We start from the raw sequence: 22,387 nt of genomic DNA on the forward strand, positions 1-22,387 counted from the left end.
GGTTTTTTCAGTTCGGTTTGGGCGGGTTATTCGGTTTGGGCGGTTTACAATTTTTTTTTTTGTACAGCCTTACTTACAATCATTAACCACTTGACCAAACATGTAAATCATGATAATGGATCTACGTATGGCTTGTACCACAGAAAGATAATCGGTTTCCAAGATCGTGTGTAGCCATTGATTATCTTTAATTCAACTCAAAGCTTCGCGGATCCCGATTGCCTCAACAACTTTAGGTGCCACCTAGCCATGAAACATCCTTGTGCATCCCTCTAGTAATAGCCCGCTTGCTCCTCTAGCCACTTACCTAACACCATAGCCCTAGGTCTCGTTAAACAATGCCGCATTAATGTTAATCTTAATGCTATTATCTTTTGGTGCTACCTATTGCCTTGCCCCATCCCCCAGTATAAAACCAGTAAACAAAATATTACCTGAACTTTGAGCAAGTAGCCATTGATTAAGATAGTTTTTAGCTGATGAAACAATGCTATCCACATCTACCACTTTGTTTCGCCAAACTTTATCATTCCTTGCATTCCAAATAGCCTAGCACAAGGCCACCAGCAACTTGATACAGTCAATATCAAGCATAAAAAGCTGCCTAATGCACCATTCAATAAAAGATAAACCAGGTTGCACATTTGTACTAATGCCCACCCGATCCCAACATAATTGAGCAGTTGGATAAGTGGCAAGCGCATGTGGAATGGTTTCCTCCTCTAATTTACAAACCGGGGATATATATATATATACACAAGAATAATTATATATAAATCCAAAATTATCATAAAAAAAAAAGACAACAACTCAACTTTAATATGCAAATAAATTAGACATAATATATTAAGTCAACAATCTAATAAATATAAAAATAATTTAATAAATTAAAAACACATACAAAATATTACTTATACACCATAAAAACTAAACATATATTATTTTAATCTTTGTTGAATAACTAACAAACAAATAGATAACAACTCCAAATTAATTAACTAATAATTTAATAACAATAAAAATTTATTCACGGTGATACGTTTCAAAAAAGAAAAAAAGTACAAATTATTTTTTTTTTTTTTTTTGAGATAAAAAAAAGTACAAATTATTAATATAAACTCATTACATTTTATCCAGTAAAAAATATAGTTTGAGAAAAATCATGATGATGAGTTAAATATAGAATGACATGCGCTTGAAGATATACCTAAACTTATTTAAAATATATAAACAAACTTGAAATCAACTTAAAATACACATTTGAAAACTAAATATTTATCCAAAATTATATAAGAACATATTATTATAAATTAAAGAATGTAACAAAAATACAAATATATTTATGTTTTTACATGCAAATAACTAACAAACAACTAAATATATATTTACTTTTTTATTGACCAACTAATAAATTACAACTGAATAACAACTCCAAAATTAAAATTAAATATATACCATGTAAACAACGTAAAAACAACACAACATCAACCCCCACATTGTATCATTCTAATACGAAACAACCAACAAATAACTCAAAAATGACATGTATCAATCTTATTTTGCGTCAACCTAGAATAAATTACAAACTAACAAAAAATCAACTCATCATCAATCCTACACTATACAAATTAAGAAACTATATTACAAAACAACAAAAAATAATACCACATCACCAACAAAATACATGATTATTAGAGGTGTTAATATAACTAAAAAATTATCACATTAATAATATTACACACCAACGTGTCCAAAATATATCATAAACTAATCTAATTTGCATTATTTTAAAAAATGTGAAGTATTTATTTATAGTATTAATAGCCTTAAAGTAAAATAAGTGTATAAAAATATCATAGTCATTATAATTTAATTAAAAGAAAGAATTATTATCTTAAATTAAAAATATAAAAAAATAATAAGTTTTAAAAAAATATATATAAAAAATAAATTATAAAAAAAATAATACGATAAAAAAATATAAAAGAGAGAGAAAAATGAAGAGAGAGAGAGAGAAAAATGAAGAGAACGAAGATAAAATGAAAAAAAAAAAAGAAAAAAAGAGAAAGAGAAAGAAAGGGAGTTTATATGTAAAAGAGATTAAAAAATTAAAAGAAAACACAACATAAACAATTAAAGTATATTTGTAATTAAAGAATTTCTTAAAAAATAAATTTTATAAAAAAGTAAAAAAATTAAATAAATAAAAATGTAAAAAAAATACTAAATTTAGCATTGTAAAAATCCCTAGCTGTTTGCTATCAAAAAAAAAAAATCCCTAGCTGTTGTTCAGCAAAAAAAAAAATCCCTAGCTGTTCTTTCAAAAAAAAATCCCTAGCTGTTTCCTAGAAAAAGTACATTTGATTAGTTTACCGAAAATACCCTTATATTGCCACGTGGCAGGGCATTGTGTGGACACTCACAAAGTCTCGGGGTTCATGTCTGTTTTCAAAATCCTACAAATACAGTCCCATCTCAGTTCTCATTTCTCTCAAAACAAAGCAACTCAAATCCCCAATTTCTCTTTCTATCTTATTTTTCCCTTGCAGCCATGGCTGACAGCAAGGTCTCTCCGACTCCATTGCTGAAAGATGAACTCGATATTGTGATACCCACAATCCGGAACCTCGATTTCTTGGAGATGTGGAGGCCCTTCTTCCAGCCATACCATTTGATCATCGTCCAAGATGGTGACCCCTCCAAGACTATCAAGGTCCCAGAGGGCTTCGATTACGAGCTCTACAACAGAAACGACATCAATCGAATTCTGGGTCCTAAGGCTTCCTGCATTTCGTTCAAGGACTCTGCTTGTCGTTGCTTCGGCTACATGGTCTCCAAGAAGAAGTACATCTACACCATTGACGATGACTGCTTTGTGAGTTTTGTTTTCCTCTTCTTTTGCCTTTTCTTTTGTTCAAACGGGTCTGCTTCTGATGTGCGTTTTGAGTATTGGATCGATTGGATTTTTGGATCCCGATGCCTTTTGGTTTTGAATTTTGAAATTAGATTTATGAACCTCTTTCGTTTTTCGGGTATGATTTGTGTCGAGGTTTAGTTTTCACTTGATCTGGCCTTTTCTTAAAGGCTAGATTTGATTTGTTTCGTTGGATCTGTATCTAGTTCTTGCTCGTTATTGTTTTTTGTCGATTAAAACGGTACTATTTTTTTGTAGTTTTCTCTGATCTGCTTTTTGGGTTTGAATTTTGAGTATTATTACTTTTCTACACTTTTTGGTTGGTTAAAAAAGTTTATTATGTCTATGCCGCCTTACTCATCAGATCTTTTTGTAGTCGTAGTTGATACAATTTTTCAGTTGACTTGACATTTTAATCATCACCCAAGTTGGTTTGTCTTGAATTGCATTGATATAGATCTTGATTGTTTTGCTGTCTAGCCATATCTACTTGACATTTCATGGGCTTTAGAAGTTGTAAGGCTAAATATATGTTGAGGTTAGAAGGTTGATTTTTTTGTCTCCAGTCTATAGCGTTGAGAGTGAGATTTTGTGTGAGCTTTGTAACTTATGAGATAGATCTATTAATCTTGTAAGTCGTGCTTGTGAAACTGGCTTTGCTTTTGGGAGTCTTACAATTTTCATTTTTGAATTTCAGGTCGCAAAAGATCCTTCCGGCAAAGAAATCAATGCTCTTGAGCAGCACATTAAGAACGTTCTGAGTCCTTCAACACCATTTTTCTTTAACACCCTCTACGATCCATACCGTGAGGGTGCAGATTTTGTCCGTGGTTATCCATTCAGTCTTCGGGAAGGTGTCCCAACCGCTGTTTCTCATGGTCTCTGGCTCAACATCCCAGACTACGATGCTCCCACCCAACTTGTTAAGCCTCTTGAGAGAAACAGCAGGTACATTTGCTGCTTCCTACATTGTAAAATTACTTGTTACCTATATGGAATTAAAATTTTCTGATCTTATCTGCGCGTGTTATTTGTTAGGTACGTGGATGCAGTCTTGACTATCCCTAAGGGAACTCTCTTCCCCATGTGTGGTATGAATCTTGCATTCAACCGTGAATTGATCGGCCCTGCAATGTACTTTGGACTCATGGGTGATGGCCAGCCAATCGGACGTTACGACGATATGTGGGCTGGTTGGTGTATCAAGGTATCTCCCATTTTCCATTATACGATCTTTCCTATGTAGTTATCTTACATGAAAATATCTTTTGTTCTGTTTTGTTTGGTTGCTTACTGATTTCTTCTTTATGTAGGTTATCTGTGACCACTTGGGATGGGGAGTGAAGACAGGTTTGCCCTACATTTGGCACAGCAAGGCAAGCAACCCATTTGTGAACCTTAAGAAGGAGTACAAGGGAATCTACTGGCAAGAAGAGTTGATCCCCTTCTTCCAAGCTGTCTCCCTTCCGAAGGAATGTACTACCGTCCAAAAGTGCTACATTGAGCTCTCCAAGCAAGTCAAGGCCAAGCTTGGTAAGGTGGATGAGTACTTCATCAAGCTTTCGGATGCCATGGTCACTTGGATTGAGGCTTGGGATGAGCTGAACCCGGTTGCTGGAAGCACTGCTGCTGAACTCACCAATGGACCCAAGAAATAGGTGTTTTGTGATTGACATAACCTTTTGACAGTCCTTAGAGAGTTGTTTCCTTGTACCTTTAATCTATCTTTCTTTCCAAAGCTTTTCGCGTTTGGAGCTCGGAGTATTCATTTGGCAGAGGTGGGAGGTTTATTCTATCATATTTATCTTAGTTTCATGAGTTTAGATCAATAAACAATACCGGTTTCTGTATTCCTTATTATAGATTTGATTTGAATATTCATTTTAATTAAATACTGTGTCTTTCCATTTTTTATTTTATTGGAAATTTCATTTAAGATTGTAGTATGTTATATCAGTGGCTTCGACTCCTGTCTTCATTTTATGACCAAACTCTTTTAAGTTTTTCGTACTTGAATCGGCCAATACCGAACTCCTTTACCTTTACGAAGAGTCAAAAAAAGTCCTCTAAAATCAAGAACTACAAACCATTGGTTGCCATTTACCAAATCACCAAGGTCTTTTTTAGTGGGAGACGACCTTTCCAAGTACTGAGAGTGCTTAACACGGCTATGATTACTGCCATAACTTTTGGGTTTGGCAAACGACTAGTAGTCGGTCAATGAATCGGACCGAATCCCCTTATTAATAAGGAGTACTTTTTTTCTTTTGATTTTTCCACTACTAGGTTTTTGCTCCTCTTCACATTTTCTCACTAAGTTTGCTCTCGGTTTTCAAGAATATTACAAAACTAGAACAGAGAAGAAAAGTAAAAAACAGAGCAAGAAGATGATTGTGTTCAAAACAATATGAGTACAAGAGGAGTGAGCCTTATATAGCTTAAGCTCCTAATCAATACAATGAAGAGAGGAGCAATAATAGAAAATCAGAAAAATAAGAGTATTGACGGTTCACATAACTAACCAACTAGCTAATCACTAACAACTCTAGCTCACTACTCTTAATACACCCCTCAAGATGGAGTGCTAATGCTAATTAGTCTAATCTTGTCTTTGAGAATATTAAATTGAGTAGGAAAAAGTGGTATAGTAAACACATCAGCTGGCGTCTTTTAAAGAAAAATTACTGGTTTTGATTATGCTTTGCTGAAGCTTAGGGCTGTTCATCCTTTCCAATCCACACTTTTTTGGTCAAACAACATCCAATCCCCACTTAGTGCGGATTTTATTTTTTAATCCAATCCAATCCCCATAATAGCTCAAATCCAATCCAATCCAATCCGCAAAAGTGCGGATTGGATCGGTTACTTTGGATTGGTTACTTTTTAATATTAAATTATTTAATATTTATGAAAAAAAATATTTTTTTTTTCACATAACTAGCAACAAAATAAAACAAATTATAGTTATTTTAAGTCTCCAACAACACATTAAATAAATAAAATAACAAATTAAAAATTTAAAGGAAGAAAAAAAATTGTATATATAAAAAAATATTTAATTTTATTTTAAATTGTATGTAGAAAAAAAAAAATATAAGAATAGAATATACATTTTATCTATGAAATTTTACAATATAATTGTATTATATGTATTAGACTTTTAAATTACTATTTTCTTTATATTAAAATGTTATTTGTATATATAATTTTTTAATTTTGTTATAAATATGTGTGGATTGGATTGGATCGGTTACTTTTACATGTCAATCAACATCCAATCCGCACAAGTGTGGATTTTGAATTTTCCAATCCAATCCAATCCGCACAAGTGCGGATATCCGCACAAGTGCGGATATCCGCACTTTGCGGATTGGATTGGATTGGATCGTGCAGATTGGATTGGATCGACTATTTTATGAACACCCAATGAAGCTTTTCACGAACCAAGTGACAATTGATTTTGATATGTTTAGTCCTTTCATGGAAGACGGGGTTGGCTACTATGTGTTGAGCAGACTTATTGTCACAATACATCAAGGAAGGTCCTTGGTGATCTATGTTGAGCTCTTTAAGGTCAGATAAAAGCCAAACCAATTCACAAGTCGTGTTGGCCACAACTCTATATTCAGCCTTTGCTAAAGAGCGAGAAACAATTTGTTGTTTCTTACTTTTCCATGAAATCAACGAATCACCAAGGAAAATGCGAAAGCCTGTAATAGATCGTCTTGTATCAGAGCAAGCTGCCCAATCAACATCAGTATAAGCCTTAAGTTTAATGGCTGAAGTAGCAGGGAAGAAGAATCCACGTCCAAGACAACTCTTAATGTACTGAAGAACTCGTTGAGCAACCTTCATGTGGCAAGACTTAGAAATAGCAAGATACTTACTTAGCTTGTTGACAGTTAAGGAAATTTCTAGCCGAGTAATGGTAATATACTAAAGCTTACCAACATTTCTTTGATACATCTTGGGATCTGCCAGATTATCCTTTCAGCTTGACAATTTTAGATTTCTTTACATAGGAGTAATAACAGGCTTGCATCCCATATAGCCAAGATCTTCAAATAATTGCAAGTCATAAGGTCTTTGGGAGATGAAGATCCCTTTGGTAGACCTGACCACTTCTAATCCAAGGAAATACTTGAGGTTGCCAAGATCCTTAAGCTAAAACTTATTGTTCAGCTTATGTAACACCCTAACTATCTTAGGCGTATTACGTGATTTTTAAACGTACTGTGCAGCTCGTTGCTAATCAACGAGGTTTATGGAAAAACGTGATTAATTAAAATTTTGCTTTTTGATTAAACTTGCAAAACATATTATAAAAGACTCGGGATCCCGATTATAAAAATATTTACAAAAAGTTTCACTGTTTAACTATTACATCAAAATAAAAGTCGTCTAACGACAGTTACAAAAATCTCAGCCTTGCTGTCCCGAGGATCGTACGCTCCAGGCCTAACCGCCCCGACATGTACAATCTCATAAGCTCGCTCACGGTCCATCAGCTATAGCCTTGCCTTTACCTACACATAAACGTAAACTGTGAGTCGACAGACTCAGTAAGAAAAGCATAATAATACTCATACATAATACTAACTGCCGTGTCCAACACGATACTGAGTCCCGCTACTGCCATGTCCAACATGGTACTGAGCCACTACTGCCATGTCCAACATGGTACTGAGTTCTGAACGTTCATAGGGACGGTACTATTGACACGTAACAACCTGATCGGTCGAACCGGTCATACTCCGCCGCCGGTCATACTCCAGCTGTACCGACGTGTTACTATATCCTCCCGATCGGTCGAACCGGTCATACTCCGCCGCTGGTCATACTCCAAATGTCGTACCGACGGGATACGTCAATAGCACGGAACCACCAACCAAGTGTCACTGATCGGTCAAACCGGTCATACTCCGCCGTGGTCATACTCCACTCGTACCGACGTGACAGGGTTGGATGGTTCGAAGCCAACATACAACTAATGTAATCTAGGCTTCCTACATGCTCGCTAAACATGTAATCTACATATGCTTACTGTTATACTAATCTTACCCGGATTCCGATTTCAGTGTGCCGGTCAACCCGACCGGAATCGAAGCCGAGCGCGGACATCGGCTCCTAAACCATAAAAATCACAACGCTATAAGTGACACGCTAAATCACTTCCCGGGGACTAAAACTTGGAACTAAAAGTTTCCCTATCGATAAAAAGCATGGCAATACCCCTAAAAACATAAAAACGAGGAAAACTAGGGTTCGGAAAAATTCCCCAACCTACAGCACGGCTGTTGCCCAACCGAATTCCGGTTACGGGAATTATCGAACCCTCATCCGAATTCCGGATGCACAACCGGAATTCCGGTTCCTCGCAGGCAGCCAACTAAAATTCTCATAACTCGACCAATTCAACCCCAATTGGTCCCAAACTTTCCAGACCTGTTCTAAACTATCCCTAGAACAAATCCAAGGCATCAAAACCACCCAGAAACCTCAAACATGAAAAATGCCATTGGAGCTCAAGCTTGAGTTCTAAACTCAAACTTGAGCAAAAACACCTAAACATGCAATCAAACCAACTTAATTCTACATAATCAAGCTCAAAATAACCTCTGGAAACTCAAGCAAACATCCTCAACAACACAGCAACAAAATATAACATTTTCTCTCAAAAATCACATATTTTTACATAGAAAACTTAAAGCTTTGCATAACCTATCTTACATGCTTCAACACAGCCCAATTTAACTTCAATTAACATGCTTTAAACCACATAAATTAACACAAAACCACAAGAAGAATAAAGCAACTATAAATCATGCAAGAATCATCACATTTTCATCAAAATTTCAATAAAATTCAAGAGAAAACCAAAGAGCTAACCTAGCTTGAAGATTGATTGGCTTTGGATGAGAATCCACTAAGAAATCAAAGCAAAAGTCCCCCCCTTTGCACCCACATGCACAGCCGAGAGAGAGAGAGAGGAATAGAGAGAGAGAGTTGAAAGTTTGTAAATTTTTCTAAGTGTTATGTTTTGTAAAATCACATAGTGAATAAAGCCACTTAACCCAAAATCATTTCAGCCAACAATTAACAATTAAAATAAACATTTATTCCAATTAATAACTCACATAAGACAAAACATTAATGGGGCAAAAAGACCATTTTGCCCCTCCACCATAAAATCACATAAATCATACTAAAGGGGCATTTTTGGGAAACTCTAAATTCCCGGCCATTCCCGACATTCCCAATGTCTAAAACCCGTCCCCAAACTACTAACATACTAAGTTGTGATTTCTACTGAGCCAAACGCCGAGTTCCGAAATACCGGACACCGGAAATGCAAAATATAAAAGCTACTGATGACATAATCATGCATTTCTGAATTCCATAAATAACAGTAATAAATTATTTAAATAGCTATAAATAATTTCATAATTAAACATAAACAACTGCTAATTTCCAAATTAACTAAGCGGGCTTTACAGCTTAACTTTGAGAGCCTCCAAGGCAACTAAATTGTTGCTAGCTAATATAACATCATCAACATGGATCAAGCGAATGATAAAAGCTTCTTTGGTTTGTCTTATAAACAAAGAATGGTCAGTAGCAGAATGGTGGTGAAATCCTTCTACAATCACGACAGTAGAAAATTTTTGGAACCATTGCCTTGATGCTTGTTTCAAACCATATAAGAATTTTTGAAGCTTGCACACTACATTTGAAGGAAGTGTACCTGTGGGAGTATACCCTGGAGGAAGGGACATATAAACTTCTTCATGTAAATCCCCATGCAAAAAGGTATTATTTACATCGAGTTGGTGAAGATACCAAACCATGGACTGCTGCAAGAGCTAAAAAAAGCTTAACTGTAACAAATTTTGTCACAGAAGTAAAGTTATCAGTGTAATGTATGCCTTCCTGTTTATTGTAACCCTTAGCCACAAGTCTGCCTTTAAATCTCTCCACTGAACCATCAACATTGTACTTAATCTTATAAACCCATCTACAACCTATTGCATGATGATCTGCAAGGAGAGAAACAACTATCGAGGAGTAATTTTTCTCAAGAGCATCAATCTCAGTATCCATGGCATCATCCCATTCTTTAATGCCCCGAGATTTCCTGAAAAAATTTAGGTTTAGAATGGCTAGAAATAGCCAAAATAGTAGCTCAAAAATATGGTGCCAACCTGCTATAATCAAGCACTTGGGAAATAGAATAATGATCCTGAGGCACAACAGATGATTAGTTTTGGCAAGAAAACAGTGATAGTCTTACAAATATGAAGGCTTAGAAGTAGTTCAAATAGGTCTGTTTGGAGATGAAACATCAAAATTGGAAATGCTTTCATGCTGAATATCAGAAGCAGCAGGTTCTGCAATAGTTTTTGAAAAGAAATCTTGATATTCAACAGGAAGAGTATCATTTTTGTAAAATGAAAAAAATTGTTTCATGGAAGTAAACATCTCTTCAACAAAACACCTTATTAGAATTCAAATCTAAAAGCTTGTAAGCTTTCAAACCAGTAGGATAGCCTATAAAAACACATGGTACAACTCTTGGAGAAAACTTAGTGCCATAATTAGGTAATGTAGATGCATAGGATAAACATCCAAAAGCTTTTAAATGGCTATAATTAGGTGGTTTGGATTTGAGAATCTCAAAAGGGGAAACATTTTGGAAGTTAAGTGTGGGAGTTCTATTGATTAAATATACAACAGTAGCCACACATTCATCCTAGTAAGGTATAGGGACATGGGATTTAAACAAAAGTGATCGAGCAACATTCAACAAGTGTTGATATTTTCTCTCAACAACAGAATTTTGTTATGGTCTATAAATGCAAGAATATTGATGTACAATTCTAAGAGAACTAAACAGCTTGTCAAACTGCAATTCTTTTGCATTATCAGACCTTATGACTTTAGCAGTCTTTTGGTACTGAGTTTTAATGAGCTGAATGAAATTCAGAATGGCAGTTTATGCCTCAAATTTTTTTTTGGTAAAATTGTTGGAAATATTTTACCAGGATCTAGATTTACTACCATGTATGTTTTATTAACATCCTAATATGAATTCTAAGACAATGAAATAAACACATATAAAGTTTAGGAAACCTTACATTGGGTGCAGCGGAATATAATGACTCCTTCCGTTCAGATCTCTTGCCCTTGATTCCTTTCTGTAGCAGAACATAATCAAGATCTGAACCTGGATCTCTGTCTCTCATTCCTTTGATGCTGATTCTCCTTCTTGATTGGATTCTACACAATCTTCCACACTATGATTGAGATACTACTTGCTGTGTGTGGGCACTACTCTATCACTTAGGGATTTCGAAACAAAGAAGAAGAAGAAAGAGAGAGAGTGGCGGCTCAAGAATTTTCTCTGAAAGGAATGAGATGCAATTGTGTTGTGTTTCCTGAAGCCATTACTTTCTATTTATAGAATACCACATAGGGTTAGGATTGAATTACTTGGCATTAAAATAATGAAAAAATTAAATGATAAAACCTATGCATGTGGCCGGCCAAGGCTTATGGAAAAAGGCCTCACTTTTGCAACTTTCCTGTTTTATCATTTCTGTTTCCCATTTTCTCAAAAATTGTTAATTTTCACATTCAACCATTTAAATGTCAATTTTAACTATTTAATAACTATAATTAATTATTAAATAATATTGTCATTTATTATATTTATTAATTAGAATAACCAAAGTCTCTTAATTAATAAATATACCCTATAAACTCTTTCTTTACAGTCTCGCCCTTGCTTAGTGAAAATTCATAAACTAGACATAGTCTAACTTTAAAATTATAATTGATTAATCAAAATCAATTAATTGAGTCTTACAAGCAGTATGGTCTCAACTAGTATGGGGACCATGGGCCTATATAACCGAGATTCCAATAAGTCGAACCGAATTTACCAAGTAAATTCCCTAACTTATTAATTCCTTATTGAATCCACACTTAGAACTTGGAATTGCACTCTCAGTCATATAGAACGCTCTATATGTTCCACGATATAGATACGCTATTAATTATCCATTGTTATAATCTTAATTTGATCAATGACCCTCTAATAGATGATCTACATTGAATAGGAACTAAATTACCGTTACACCTTCAATGTATTTTATCCTTAAAACACTTAGCTCCGTATAAATGATATTTCAGCGAAGTGAAATGAGATCTCCACCATTTATCTCTGTTTAGCCAAGCTCAAAGGATATCATCTTTTCACTTCTAAATTCCTATAGAAGTTATAGACTCCATATTTATGTTAGCGCTCCCACTCAATTATACTATCATGTTTCCAAACTGTACGTATCACCTTGACCAGAAAGTAGGCTTAACTAACAAATCAAAGAACATGTATAATACTCTTGAGATCGAACCTAACCATATCAGGATTAAGATCATTTGATCTAGGATCAACAGGTGATATTGAATTGAATAAATATTACGGTAAATTTTAACAAATCTAATCAAAGTTCAATATCGGTCCCTTCCGATGTATACTCCATACATCCGATACTAGTAAACTTTGCCAATGCCATGGAAAGGACATAACACTTATCCAAGGTGTAAGAATACCTATCACTGATTATATCATGCCAGTCTAAATCCAGTGAACTGACAAATCAGGGAATTAACTTTCGAACATATAATTAAGATTATATTCCACTGTGCTGACAACACTATAATCATTAACAAATTCATATGTTCTGGACTTAAATAGAATTAATACATTATATGTATATAATCATGAAATAAATAATGTGAACCATGCAATTATTTCTGATCTTTATTAATAACTAAATCTGATTATATTGAAATGGGTTTTATTTAGGGTACAAAACCGAACAAAAATACACCCAAGTATACCTAGAATGGTCATCCACAATGGTAATGAAATACTTGTGTCCCCCAATGGTAAGAGTATTATATGGTTCCCATATATCAATATGCTCAATATTAAAATATTCTTTGGCAATGTTATGATTAGAAACAAAAGTAACTTTCTTTGTTTTTCCTAGTGACAAATAGAACGATGAAAGTTAGGACAAGATTGGTTCTGAAATTTTATCACTTTATTCAATGAATGTAGTTTAATACAAGAGGGATGCCCCAATCTATAATGCCAAACTGTATCATTATTGATTTTGGAATTAGAATCTAAAGAAAAGACAAGAAGGTTGTTATTCTTATTAGGTGGCTTCAAGTAAAAGTGTTTCCATTCTCTTTTAGCCATCCCAATCAAATGGGTCTTCGAAATTCCTGAATCACACAGTGATCACAATGAAAAGTGAAAATGCATTCAGCAGATTCAAGTAAAGAAGGAATAAAAAGCATATTGAAATTTAAATCTAGTACATATAGGACATTTCTTAGAATGAGATTTTTGGAGATTATAACAGTTCCAAGACAGACAAATCTAACTGAATTCCCATTAGGAAGATTGACAAAAGAAATGGGCTTCTCTGTATAGGTATTATTGAATAAAGATAGATTATAACACACATGGTGAGTAGTACCAGCGTCAATCACCCAAGAAAAAGGCAGATGGGAGGGAATTTTACAAGATATTTGTGACACAGATGACTGGCCGGTTTGGACTGAGGTGTGTTGTTCACCAACTTTTTGAGACAGAATGCTCATGAGCCTTTGGCATTGGGCAAAAGTAGCAATGAGATCTTGCTCCACAAGTTTACCATTTCCATTGCCATTTCTATTTCTATTGCCACTTGCCTTTCCATTTTCCTGTGCATTAGTAAGATTAGCAATAGGTGTCTTGCCTGGTTCTGGTGCATTCCTATTGAGAAATCTCCCACATAATTTGTGTCCAGGAGGATAACCATGTAACCTATAACACTTAGTCATTATATGACCAGTAATCTCGAAGTGATGACACAATATTTTAGGTTTGTGTGGTTGAACACTTCCTGCAAATTGTCTAGGATTTCAGTTCAAAGATGAAGCAACAATATTTTCAATTTCAACATTATTTGATGTGATTGCTCTCTGCCTTTCCTCTTGGAAAAATAGAGCAAAGGCCTTGTTGATGCTAGGAAAAGGATCTTGCATCAAGATCTGTGATCGTGCACTACTGTAGGATTCATTAATCCAATGAGAAACTCAAGTACACGATCTTCATCTTGATACTCTTAAATAATTTCTATAGCACCACAACTAGAAACAGGTTGTGGCCTGTATGTTGGAATTTATTTTACCAGGACCTAATTTTACTAACAAGTATGTTTTTAACATCCTAAATATGAACTTGTAAAATGATATAATATAAACACATAAAAGGTATGAGAAACCTTACATTAGTTGCAACGGAATTAAATGACTCCTTCCGCTTAGATCTCTAACGCTTGTATCCTTTTTGTAGTAGAGTATAATCAAGATCTGAGCCCGACACTCTTTTAGTTGTTTGGATTCTTCACAGTCTTACACACTATGATTGAAGACTAACTTGCTATGGGTGGGCATGCACTCAATCAGTAGGGCTCGAATTTTGATGGTGAAGAACACTAAGAATTTAAAAATTAGTAGAGAGAAAAAAAGAAGAAGAAGTCTCAAACTCTCTAATATTCTGACAAGAAGAAAACTAGGTCAAGAGTCATTAGTTGGATGATGAGACATTTCTTTTCTTTTTATACTAATTCACTTAGGGTTAGGATTGAATTATTTATTAGAATAAAAAATGACAAAATAAGAGAAAAAATAGGGTTAAGTGGCCGACCCTTATGTGGGTCCATCACTAGTTAGATTTTTACCACTTTTCTCAATCATTTATCTATTTTTTTTTTACAAATACCACCTTTTGTAATTTCAATCCTATAAATACCAAAAGTATTTATTTAATAATTAAATTAATTATCAAATAAAATTGTCATTTATATTATTTATTAATTAGACTTCATAAAGTCTCTTAAATAACAAATAAACCCTAAAATTCTATTTCTTCATAATCAAGCCATAACTTAGTGAAAAATTCATAAACTAGACATAGTCTAATTTTAGAATTATAATTTATTAATTAAAATCAATTAACTGAGTCTTACAAGAAGTTTGTCTCAACTAGTATGGGGACCATGAGCCTATATAACCGAGCTTCCAATAAGCAGATCTAGAATTTACTAAGTAAATTCTATAACTTATTAATTCCTCCTTTGCAAAACTATAGATTTAGAATTGCACTCTCACTTATATAGAACGCTCTATATGTTCCACGATATAGATACGCTATGAGATTATCCATTTGTTATTATCTCAATAATCAATGATCCTCTATGGATGATCTACCTTGAGTAGGGACTAATTTATCGTTACACCCTTCAATGTATTTTATACTTAAAACACTTAGCTACCTATAAATGATATTCCAGAGTGAACTAATATAATCCCTGAAATGAGTACTCAACCATTTATCTCTGTTAAGCCAAGCTCGAAGGAAATCATCGTTTGACTTCTATATCCGGATAGAAGTTTTAGATTCCGTATCTATGATTAGCGCTCCCACTCAATTGAACTACCATATCCTTAACTTATATGTCACGAGAAGAACCATTTGGCCGAATTTAACGAACAGATTTAAGAACACAAATAATACAACTGAACTAGAACTTAACCATCTCAGGATTGAGATCACTTGATCTAGGATAAACTAGGTGATATTTTTTTTGATAAATCACTGAATTGTATTGCACAAACAATCTTTACATCCTACTAGCACCCCATCAAGGGCCTAAAAATCTATACAAGATCAAATACTTCTTTCTATACATTTCATCTATAAAGCATAAAACCAATCTTTATCTACATTCAGGATTTTCTTTGGCAAAAATAGCAATCTGAAGCTTTAGACTCCATTTTGTGTCCTCGATTAGTCTGTTGGAGTTTAACGAGTTCTCTTGCCATATTACAACATTTCTTGTCCTCCAAATGCTGTAAACCAGAGCAGCAATTGCTGCAGCATACACCTGTTTCTTGAATTTTGAGATTTTAGCCTTACCGATCCATCTCACCAATTGGGGAAGGCTCTTGGCTCGTGCATTCCATTTCAGCCAACTCTCGATCTCCAACAAGCACTGACTAGCAACACTACATTCAAAGAATAAGTGTTGTCCATTTTCATTTTGAACATCACAAAGGCTACATCTCTCATTCACTTGAATACCATATCTGACCAACTGATCCTTGGTTTTTAATCTATTAAGCATTGCCAACCACAATATGACACTATGTTTTGGTGTGTTCAGTCTAGCCCATACTTCATTACTCCATAGCAGTCTATTTTGAGGATGAGTGAACAACTTGTATCCAGCTGCAATGGTGTATCTTTACCTCAGAAATTCAGCACTGTCTGCTATATTTTTGATATGATCTTTTAGAGCTACCATCTTCTTCCAGTAAAAACTGAAATGGACAAAAGCAGAGAAGCTCCACCACTCCTGCTTCTTGATATATACACTATGCACCCATCTGAGCCATAAACTTTCCTGCTTATTTGAAATAGCCCAAATATACTTACATATGGCTGCCTTGTTCCATTCCTCAAGCTTTTTGATTCCTAAGCCTCCTGCAGATTTTGGTTGACAGACATTTTCCCAAGCTACTACCCCAGCTTCATGAAATAAAGCTTGGCCTTTCCATAGAAAAGATCTACAGATTGCTTCTAAGGATTTCAGCACTTTTTTTGGCATGATCATCATCTGACTCCAATAAGCCTGAATAGCAACTAGAACCGAGTTAATTAGTGTAATTCTTCCAGCAAATGAAAGATTCCTTGAGCTCCAACTCTTGATCCTGGCTGTTATTCTTTTAGTGAACAATTCACATTCTTTTCTAGAAATTTTCTTTCCACAGATTGGGATCCCCATGTATGTAAAAGGCAGGGCATGCCACATGAATCCAGATAACTGCAATATCTGATTCGCACAATCTTACTTGCATTAGGTTGCAGTCCAGATGTGAAAGAAAATAACTTTAGAGCCTGCAACATATATATCTCCATGATAGAATAGTAGCACATCATCATCAAATGCTAAATGATTCAGTTTAAGCTCAAAGCACCTATCATGAAATTGAAAATCCTCTTTCTCTCCAATCTTCCCCATTAGTCTAGACATATATTCCGTACCCAATACAAACAACAGAGGGGACATGGGATCCTTGTAACGCCCTAATTCTAAGGCACGCTACAGTGCTTTTTTAATTACAGTGCAATCTTTGCAAATCAAAGAATTTTCTTAAAAAACGTGTCAAATTAAAACTTTTATATTAATTAATAAACTTTATAATATATTAAAATATCTACAAGCATCGGGATCCCGTTTTCAAACTTTTTAAAGTTAATATTCCAAAATACATATATTACAGGTTGCACAACGACTACAAAATACAATTCCCAGATGTCCCGAGACCGAACATTCCAGGTCGTGCAGCTTTGACATGTACAATCTCATCCCAGCTCAGGTTCACTCCTGTTCAGCTTTCGCCTTTCCTTTACCTACATAAGGAAGCAGAACTGGCCGACCTGAACGGAAAGTCTCGTGCTAGATGGATGCCAATTATAGCATAGATGAGCGACTCACTAAATCACTTTCCGGGGACTTAAACTTGAAACTAAATGTTTCCCTATCGATAAATAACATGGCAATATCCTAAATATCTCAAAAATGGGAAATATAAGGGTTCCAAAAGCTGCCCCAACCGGCAGACCGGTTCCCAACCGGAAGTCTGGTTTTGGGACACCAACCGGTCGACCAGTTGCTACAGGTCCCCTAGAACCAAAATTTCAGTTCTGTGCTGGAAACCCAAAAAATGCCCCCATGACCTCAAAATCAAGCCAAATCTACCAAACTTTCTAGTATACCTGTATAATGCATAAACAATATAATCCAACTAGAAATTCCCAGAAAAAGTCACCAAATCAATTTATGCCATTAAAGACCTAAACTTGAGTTTCAAAGCTCAAGCTTGCTCAAAACCATCTCCATAGCTCAAAAGCAATATCCAGAGCTTAAAATCAATTCAAATTAAACCCAGAATTCGAACCCTATGCATAACTAAACCTAACAGCCACTAATTCCTAAAATCATAAACTCAAACCAAGGAAAAACTTAAAAACTAGAGAAGGGTTCCACTAGGGCTTACCTTAGCTTGATTCCTCCTTGAATTCCTAGCTGAAAACACCACAAAACAGCAGCAAAACCCCCTGGTTTGCTTCAGCCAAAAGAGAGAAAGAGAGGAAGAGGTTGTTTCCTTTAATTTTTGACTTTTTTTTTTCCTTTATTTCATTTGATTTTCCTTAATTGGAAAAAGGATTCTAATTAATCCTTTGCTGCCTATAAAAGTGCTAGGTGTGACTAACAAAACCAGCGACCTAACCCCCAAATAAAATTACTAAAATAGCTGTTAAACATGAAACTAGAGTATAGCTAGGGGTAAAATGGTCAAATCCCATAATCCCGCTCAATCCCGATATTTTATTTCCTCTAAAATATTTCCTGCTAAGAAATAAGATTCTAAACTTACCCATGTGATCAAACTGGTCATCCATTGCATTTTCCGTTGTCGCCGAGCAAAAATTACAAAAATCACATATTTCACATATAAGTCAAATAATACCCCTAGAGTTTAATAAAATCTCCAGAATTGAGAAATTATAACTCTAATATTTATTTCTAAATATTGGGGTCCACAAATAATTAATTTTATAAATAATCATAAAATAACAGAAATTAGTGCTAATTGTCTTTTCTAATCCAAATTACTAAAGCAGTCATTACAATTATCCCCCGTTAAAAGGATTTCGTCCTTGAAATCTAATCTGAATAGCTGTGGATGTTGAGTCCTCATATCAGACTCCAATTCCCAGGTGGCTTCTTCCACCTTACTGTACCTCCAGAGCACCTTAACTAGAGCAATAGTCTTGTTCCGAAGAACTTTTTCTTTTCTATCAAGAATCTGCACAGGTTGCTCTTCATAGGATAAGTCTGATTGCAATTCAAAGGCTTCATAACTAAATATATGAGTCGGGTCTGACACGTATTTCCTCAACATAGAAATATGAAATACGTGATGAACAGCCGACAACACTGGTGGTAAGGCTAGCCGATACGCTACCTACCCGACTTTCTCAAGTATCTGAAATGGCCCAATGAACCTAGGGCTCAACTTACCCTTCTTCTTGAAGCGCCTAATACCTTTCATTGGTGAAACCCACAAGAAAACATGTTCCCCTGCCTGAAATGTGACATCTCTGCGCTTCGAATCAGCATAACTTTTCTGCCTGCTTTGAGAAGCAAGCATCCGAGCCTTGATCTTATTAATATCCTCATTGGTCCTCTGCACTAACTCTGGACCCAAGTACTTCCTTTCTCCAGTTTCGTCCCAATGAATAGGGGAGCGACATTTCCTAACATATAACATCTCATTGGGAGCCATCCCTATTGTACTCTGGTAGCTATTATTGTAGGAGAATTCAATCAAAGGCAGGTATTTACTCCATGAACCCTCAAAGTCCATGACACAGGCTCGCAGTATGTCTTCCAATATCTGAATTGTTCTTTTCGACTGACCATCAGTCTGTGGGTGAAAGGTTGTGCTAAACTTTAACTTGGTACCCATAGCCTTCTGAAGACTCACCCAAAACTTCGATGTATACTTTGGATCTCTGCCTAACACAATAGATTTAGGGGCTTCATGGAGACGAACTATCTCCTTTACATACAGTTCAGCGTACTGATCTACGAAATATGTAACTTTCACTGGCAGAAAGTGAGCTGATTTTGTGAATCTGTCCACTATGACCCATACCGAATCATACATCCCCGTGGTTTTAGGCAATCCAGTTACAAAATCCATTGCAATGTCCTCCCATTTCCATTCAGGAAGGACTAAAGGTTGCAATAACCCTGCCGGCCTTCGATGTTCAGCCTTGATTTGCTGGCAGGTTAAACATTTGGACACGTAGTCCACCACATCTCTTTTCATCCCATACCACCAGAAGTAGGGCTTCAAATCCTGATACATTTTGGTGGTTCCTGGATGCAGTGAATAAGGTGTGGTGTGAGCTTCATCCAGTATCTCTTTCTTAAGCTCATCAACACCAAGTACACAAACTCGGGCCTTGTACAACAACATTCCATTATTCGAGGCTGAAAAGTCTTTAGGCCGACCAGCCATAACCTCATCTCGAACCTTAATTAGCTCGGGATCTTCTAGTTGTGCCTTTCTGATTCTCTCCAACAGATCAGATTGGAGTTATCAGTTATGCAATTTCCCAACAACAAACTCAATCCCTGCACTGACCATTTCAGAGGCTAGTTGAGGGGCTATCAAAACCGTGCTACAAACCTGCCCGGGACCCCTTCTACTGAAAGCATCAGCCACAACATTGGCCTTCCCAGGGTGATACAGAATCTCACAGTCGTAGTCTTTAACCAATTCCAGCCATCTCCTCTGCCTCATGTTCAAATCTTTCTGGGTGAAAAAGTACTTGAGACTCTTATGATCAGTATAAATCTCCCATTTTTCACCGTAAAGATAATTCTGCCATATCTTTAGAGCAAAAACCACAGCAACAAGCTCTAGGTCATGAGTTGGGTAGCGCTGCTCATAATCTTTCAGTTGACTAGAGGCATAGGCTATGACTCTGTCAGCTTGCATCAGAACAAATCCCAGACCCTGTCTGGATGCATCACAATAAACAACAAATTTCTCATGATCTGATGCCAAAGCTAACACCGGAGCTGTTATCAAACGTTGTTTTAACTCCTGAAAACTTGTTTCACATTTATCTGACCACACTTTCTTGGTCAACTCGGTTAGGGTCATAGAGATTTTAGAAAATCCCTCGACAAAACACCAATAATACCCTGCTAAACCGAGAAAACTTCGAATTTCCGTCACCGATTTTGGCCTTGGCCAATTCTTCACTGACTCAATCTTACTTGGATCAAACATAATCCAATTCGTTCCAACAATATGCCCCAAAAATGATACCTCAGACAACCCAGATTTGCACTTTTTGAACTTTGCATACAACTTGTGATCTCTAAGTCGCTGCAATACCATTCGAAGATGATGCTCGTGCTCCTCTTCTGACTCAGAGTATACAAGAATGTCATCGATAAACACTATAACACAGTTATCGAGGAAATCCTTGAATACCCTATTCATGAGATCCATAAAGGTCGCAGGAGCATTAGTCAATCCGAATGACATTACCAGAAACTCGTAGTGCCCATATCTGGTTCGAAATGCAGTCTTTGTTATGTCCTCTTCCCGGATTCTGAGTTGATGATAACCAGATCGTAAATCAATCTTCGAAAACACTGTCTTTCCTTGAAGCTGATCGAACAAATCATCGATTCTGGGTAACGAGTACTTGTTCTTAATCGTCAACTTATTTAGCTCCCGATAATCAATACACATTCTGAGAGAACCATCTTTCTTTTTCACAAACAGAACCTGAGCTCCCCAGGGCGATACACTGGGTCGAATAAACTCAATATCAAGCATCCCCTGAGGTTGCAACTTAAGCTCCTTGAGTTCTGCTGGAGCCATTCTATATGGAGCTTTAGAAACAGGTTCGATTCCATGTGCCAGATCAATTACAAAATCTATTTCTCGTTGCGGCAGCAATCCCAGAAATTCCTCGAGAAACACGCCGAGAAAGTCTCTTACCACCCTGACCACCTCAGGCCCAAATGTGTCGGGTCTGCTGGAGTCAATCACCACTGCTAGAAATCCTACACAGCTACTGTATAGTAAATCTCTAGCCCTCAGTACAGAAATAACCGGGGTCCGAGACCCCTGAACTGATCCAACATAGACAAATGGATCTTCACCTTCCAGCTGAAAAGTCACCATTTTCCGCTTACAATCTATACTGGCCGAATACTTGGACAGAAAATCCATCCTCAGTATAATGTCAAACTCAGTTAATTCCAATTTTATAAGGTCAGTGCTCAACTCCCTATCTTCGATCCTAACTGGCATAGACCTAATGCGCCTATTAGAGATAACCAACTTCCCACTAGGCATTAGGGTTCCAAACCCTCTTTCTAAAATATCACAAGGCCTACCCAAAAGTTCAATTATTCTTGTAGCTACATATGAGCGTGTATCTCCCGAATCAAATAATACTGTAAACAAGGAGTTGTTGATGAGAAGCTGACCTGTCACAACAGAAGGACTGGCTGCAGCATCAGCTTGGGTGATAGGAACACTCGAGCAGGAATCGATTTCACCTCAGCTTTCGTCTCCTCTTTCTTTGCCTGAGGACAATCTTTCTTGAAATGCCCCACCATGCCGCACAAAAAGCATTTCTTTCGGTTACACTCTCCTGGATGATGTTTCTTGCAATGAGGACACTCAGGATAAGAATAACCCTGACGTCCACCTCTGCCTTGGTTCCCACGGAACCGCTTACTTTGC

The 22,387-nt window shown here is 36.0% G+C and overlaps 2 protein-coding genes across 2 annotated transcripts; one reads left to right on the forward strand and one right to left on the reverse strand.

Moving 5' to 3' along the window:
* The first annotated feature begins 2,285 nt into the window (after positions 1-2,285).
* Positions 2,286-4,806, forward strand: LOC115720163 (probable UDP-arabinopyranose mutase 1). Its single transcript, XM_061112240.1, has 4 exons — positions 2,286-2,875; positions 3,612-3,862; positions 3,953-4,121; positions 4,228-4,806. The coding sequence occupies exons 1-4, from the start codon at positions 2,552-2,554 to the stop codon at positions 4,570-4,572; spliced, it is 1,089 nt and encodes a 362-aa protein (XP_060968223.1). The 5' UTR covers positions 2,286-2,551; the 3' UTR covers positions 4,573-4,806.
* Positions 4,807-15,753: 10,947 nt separating this feature from the next.
* On the reverse strand, positions 15,754-16,821 carry LOC115710800 (uncharacterized). The gene is made up of 2 exons (XM_061112786.1): positions 16,286-16,821; positions 15,754-16,150 (listed from the first exon to the last, which is right to left on the reverse strand). Exons 1-2 carry the CDS (start codon positions 16,819-16,821, stop codon positions 15,754-15,756), a joined length of 933 nt encoding a protein of 310 aa, XP_060968769.1.
* Positions 16,822-22,387: the final 5,566 nt, after the last annotated feature.

This window comes from Cannabis sativa, chromosome 3 (genome assembly GCF_029168945.1).
Source record: "Cannabis sativa cultivar Pink pepper isolate KNU-18-1 chromosome 3, ASM2916894v1, whole genome shotgun sequence".
Lineage (NCBI taxonomy): Eukaryota > Viridiplantae > Streptophyta > Magnoliopsida > Rosales > Cannabaceae > Cannabis > Cannabis sativa.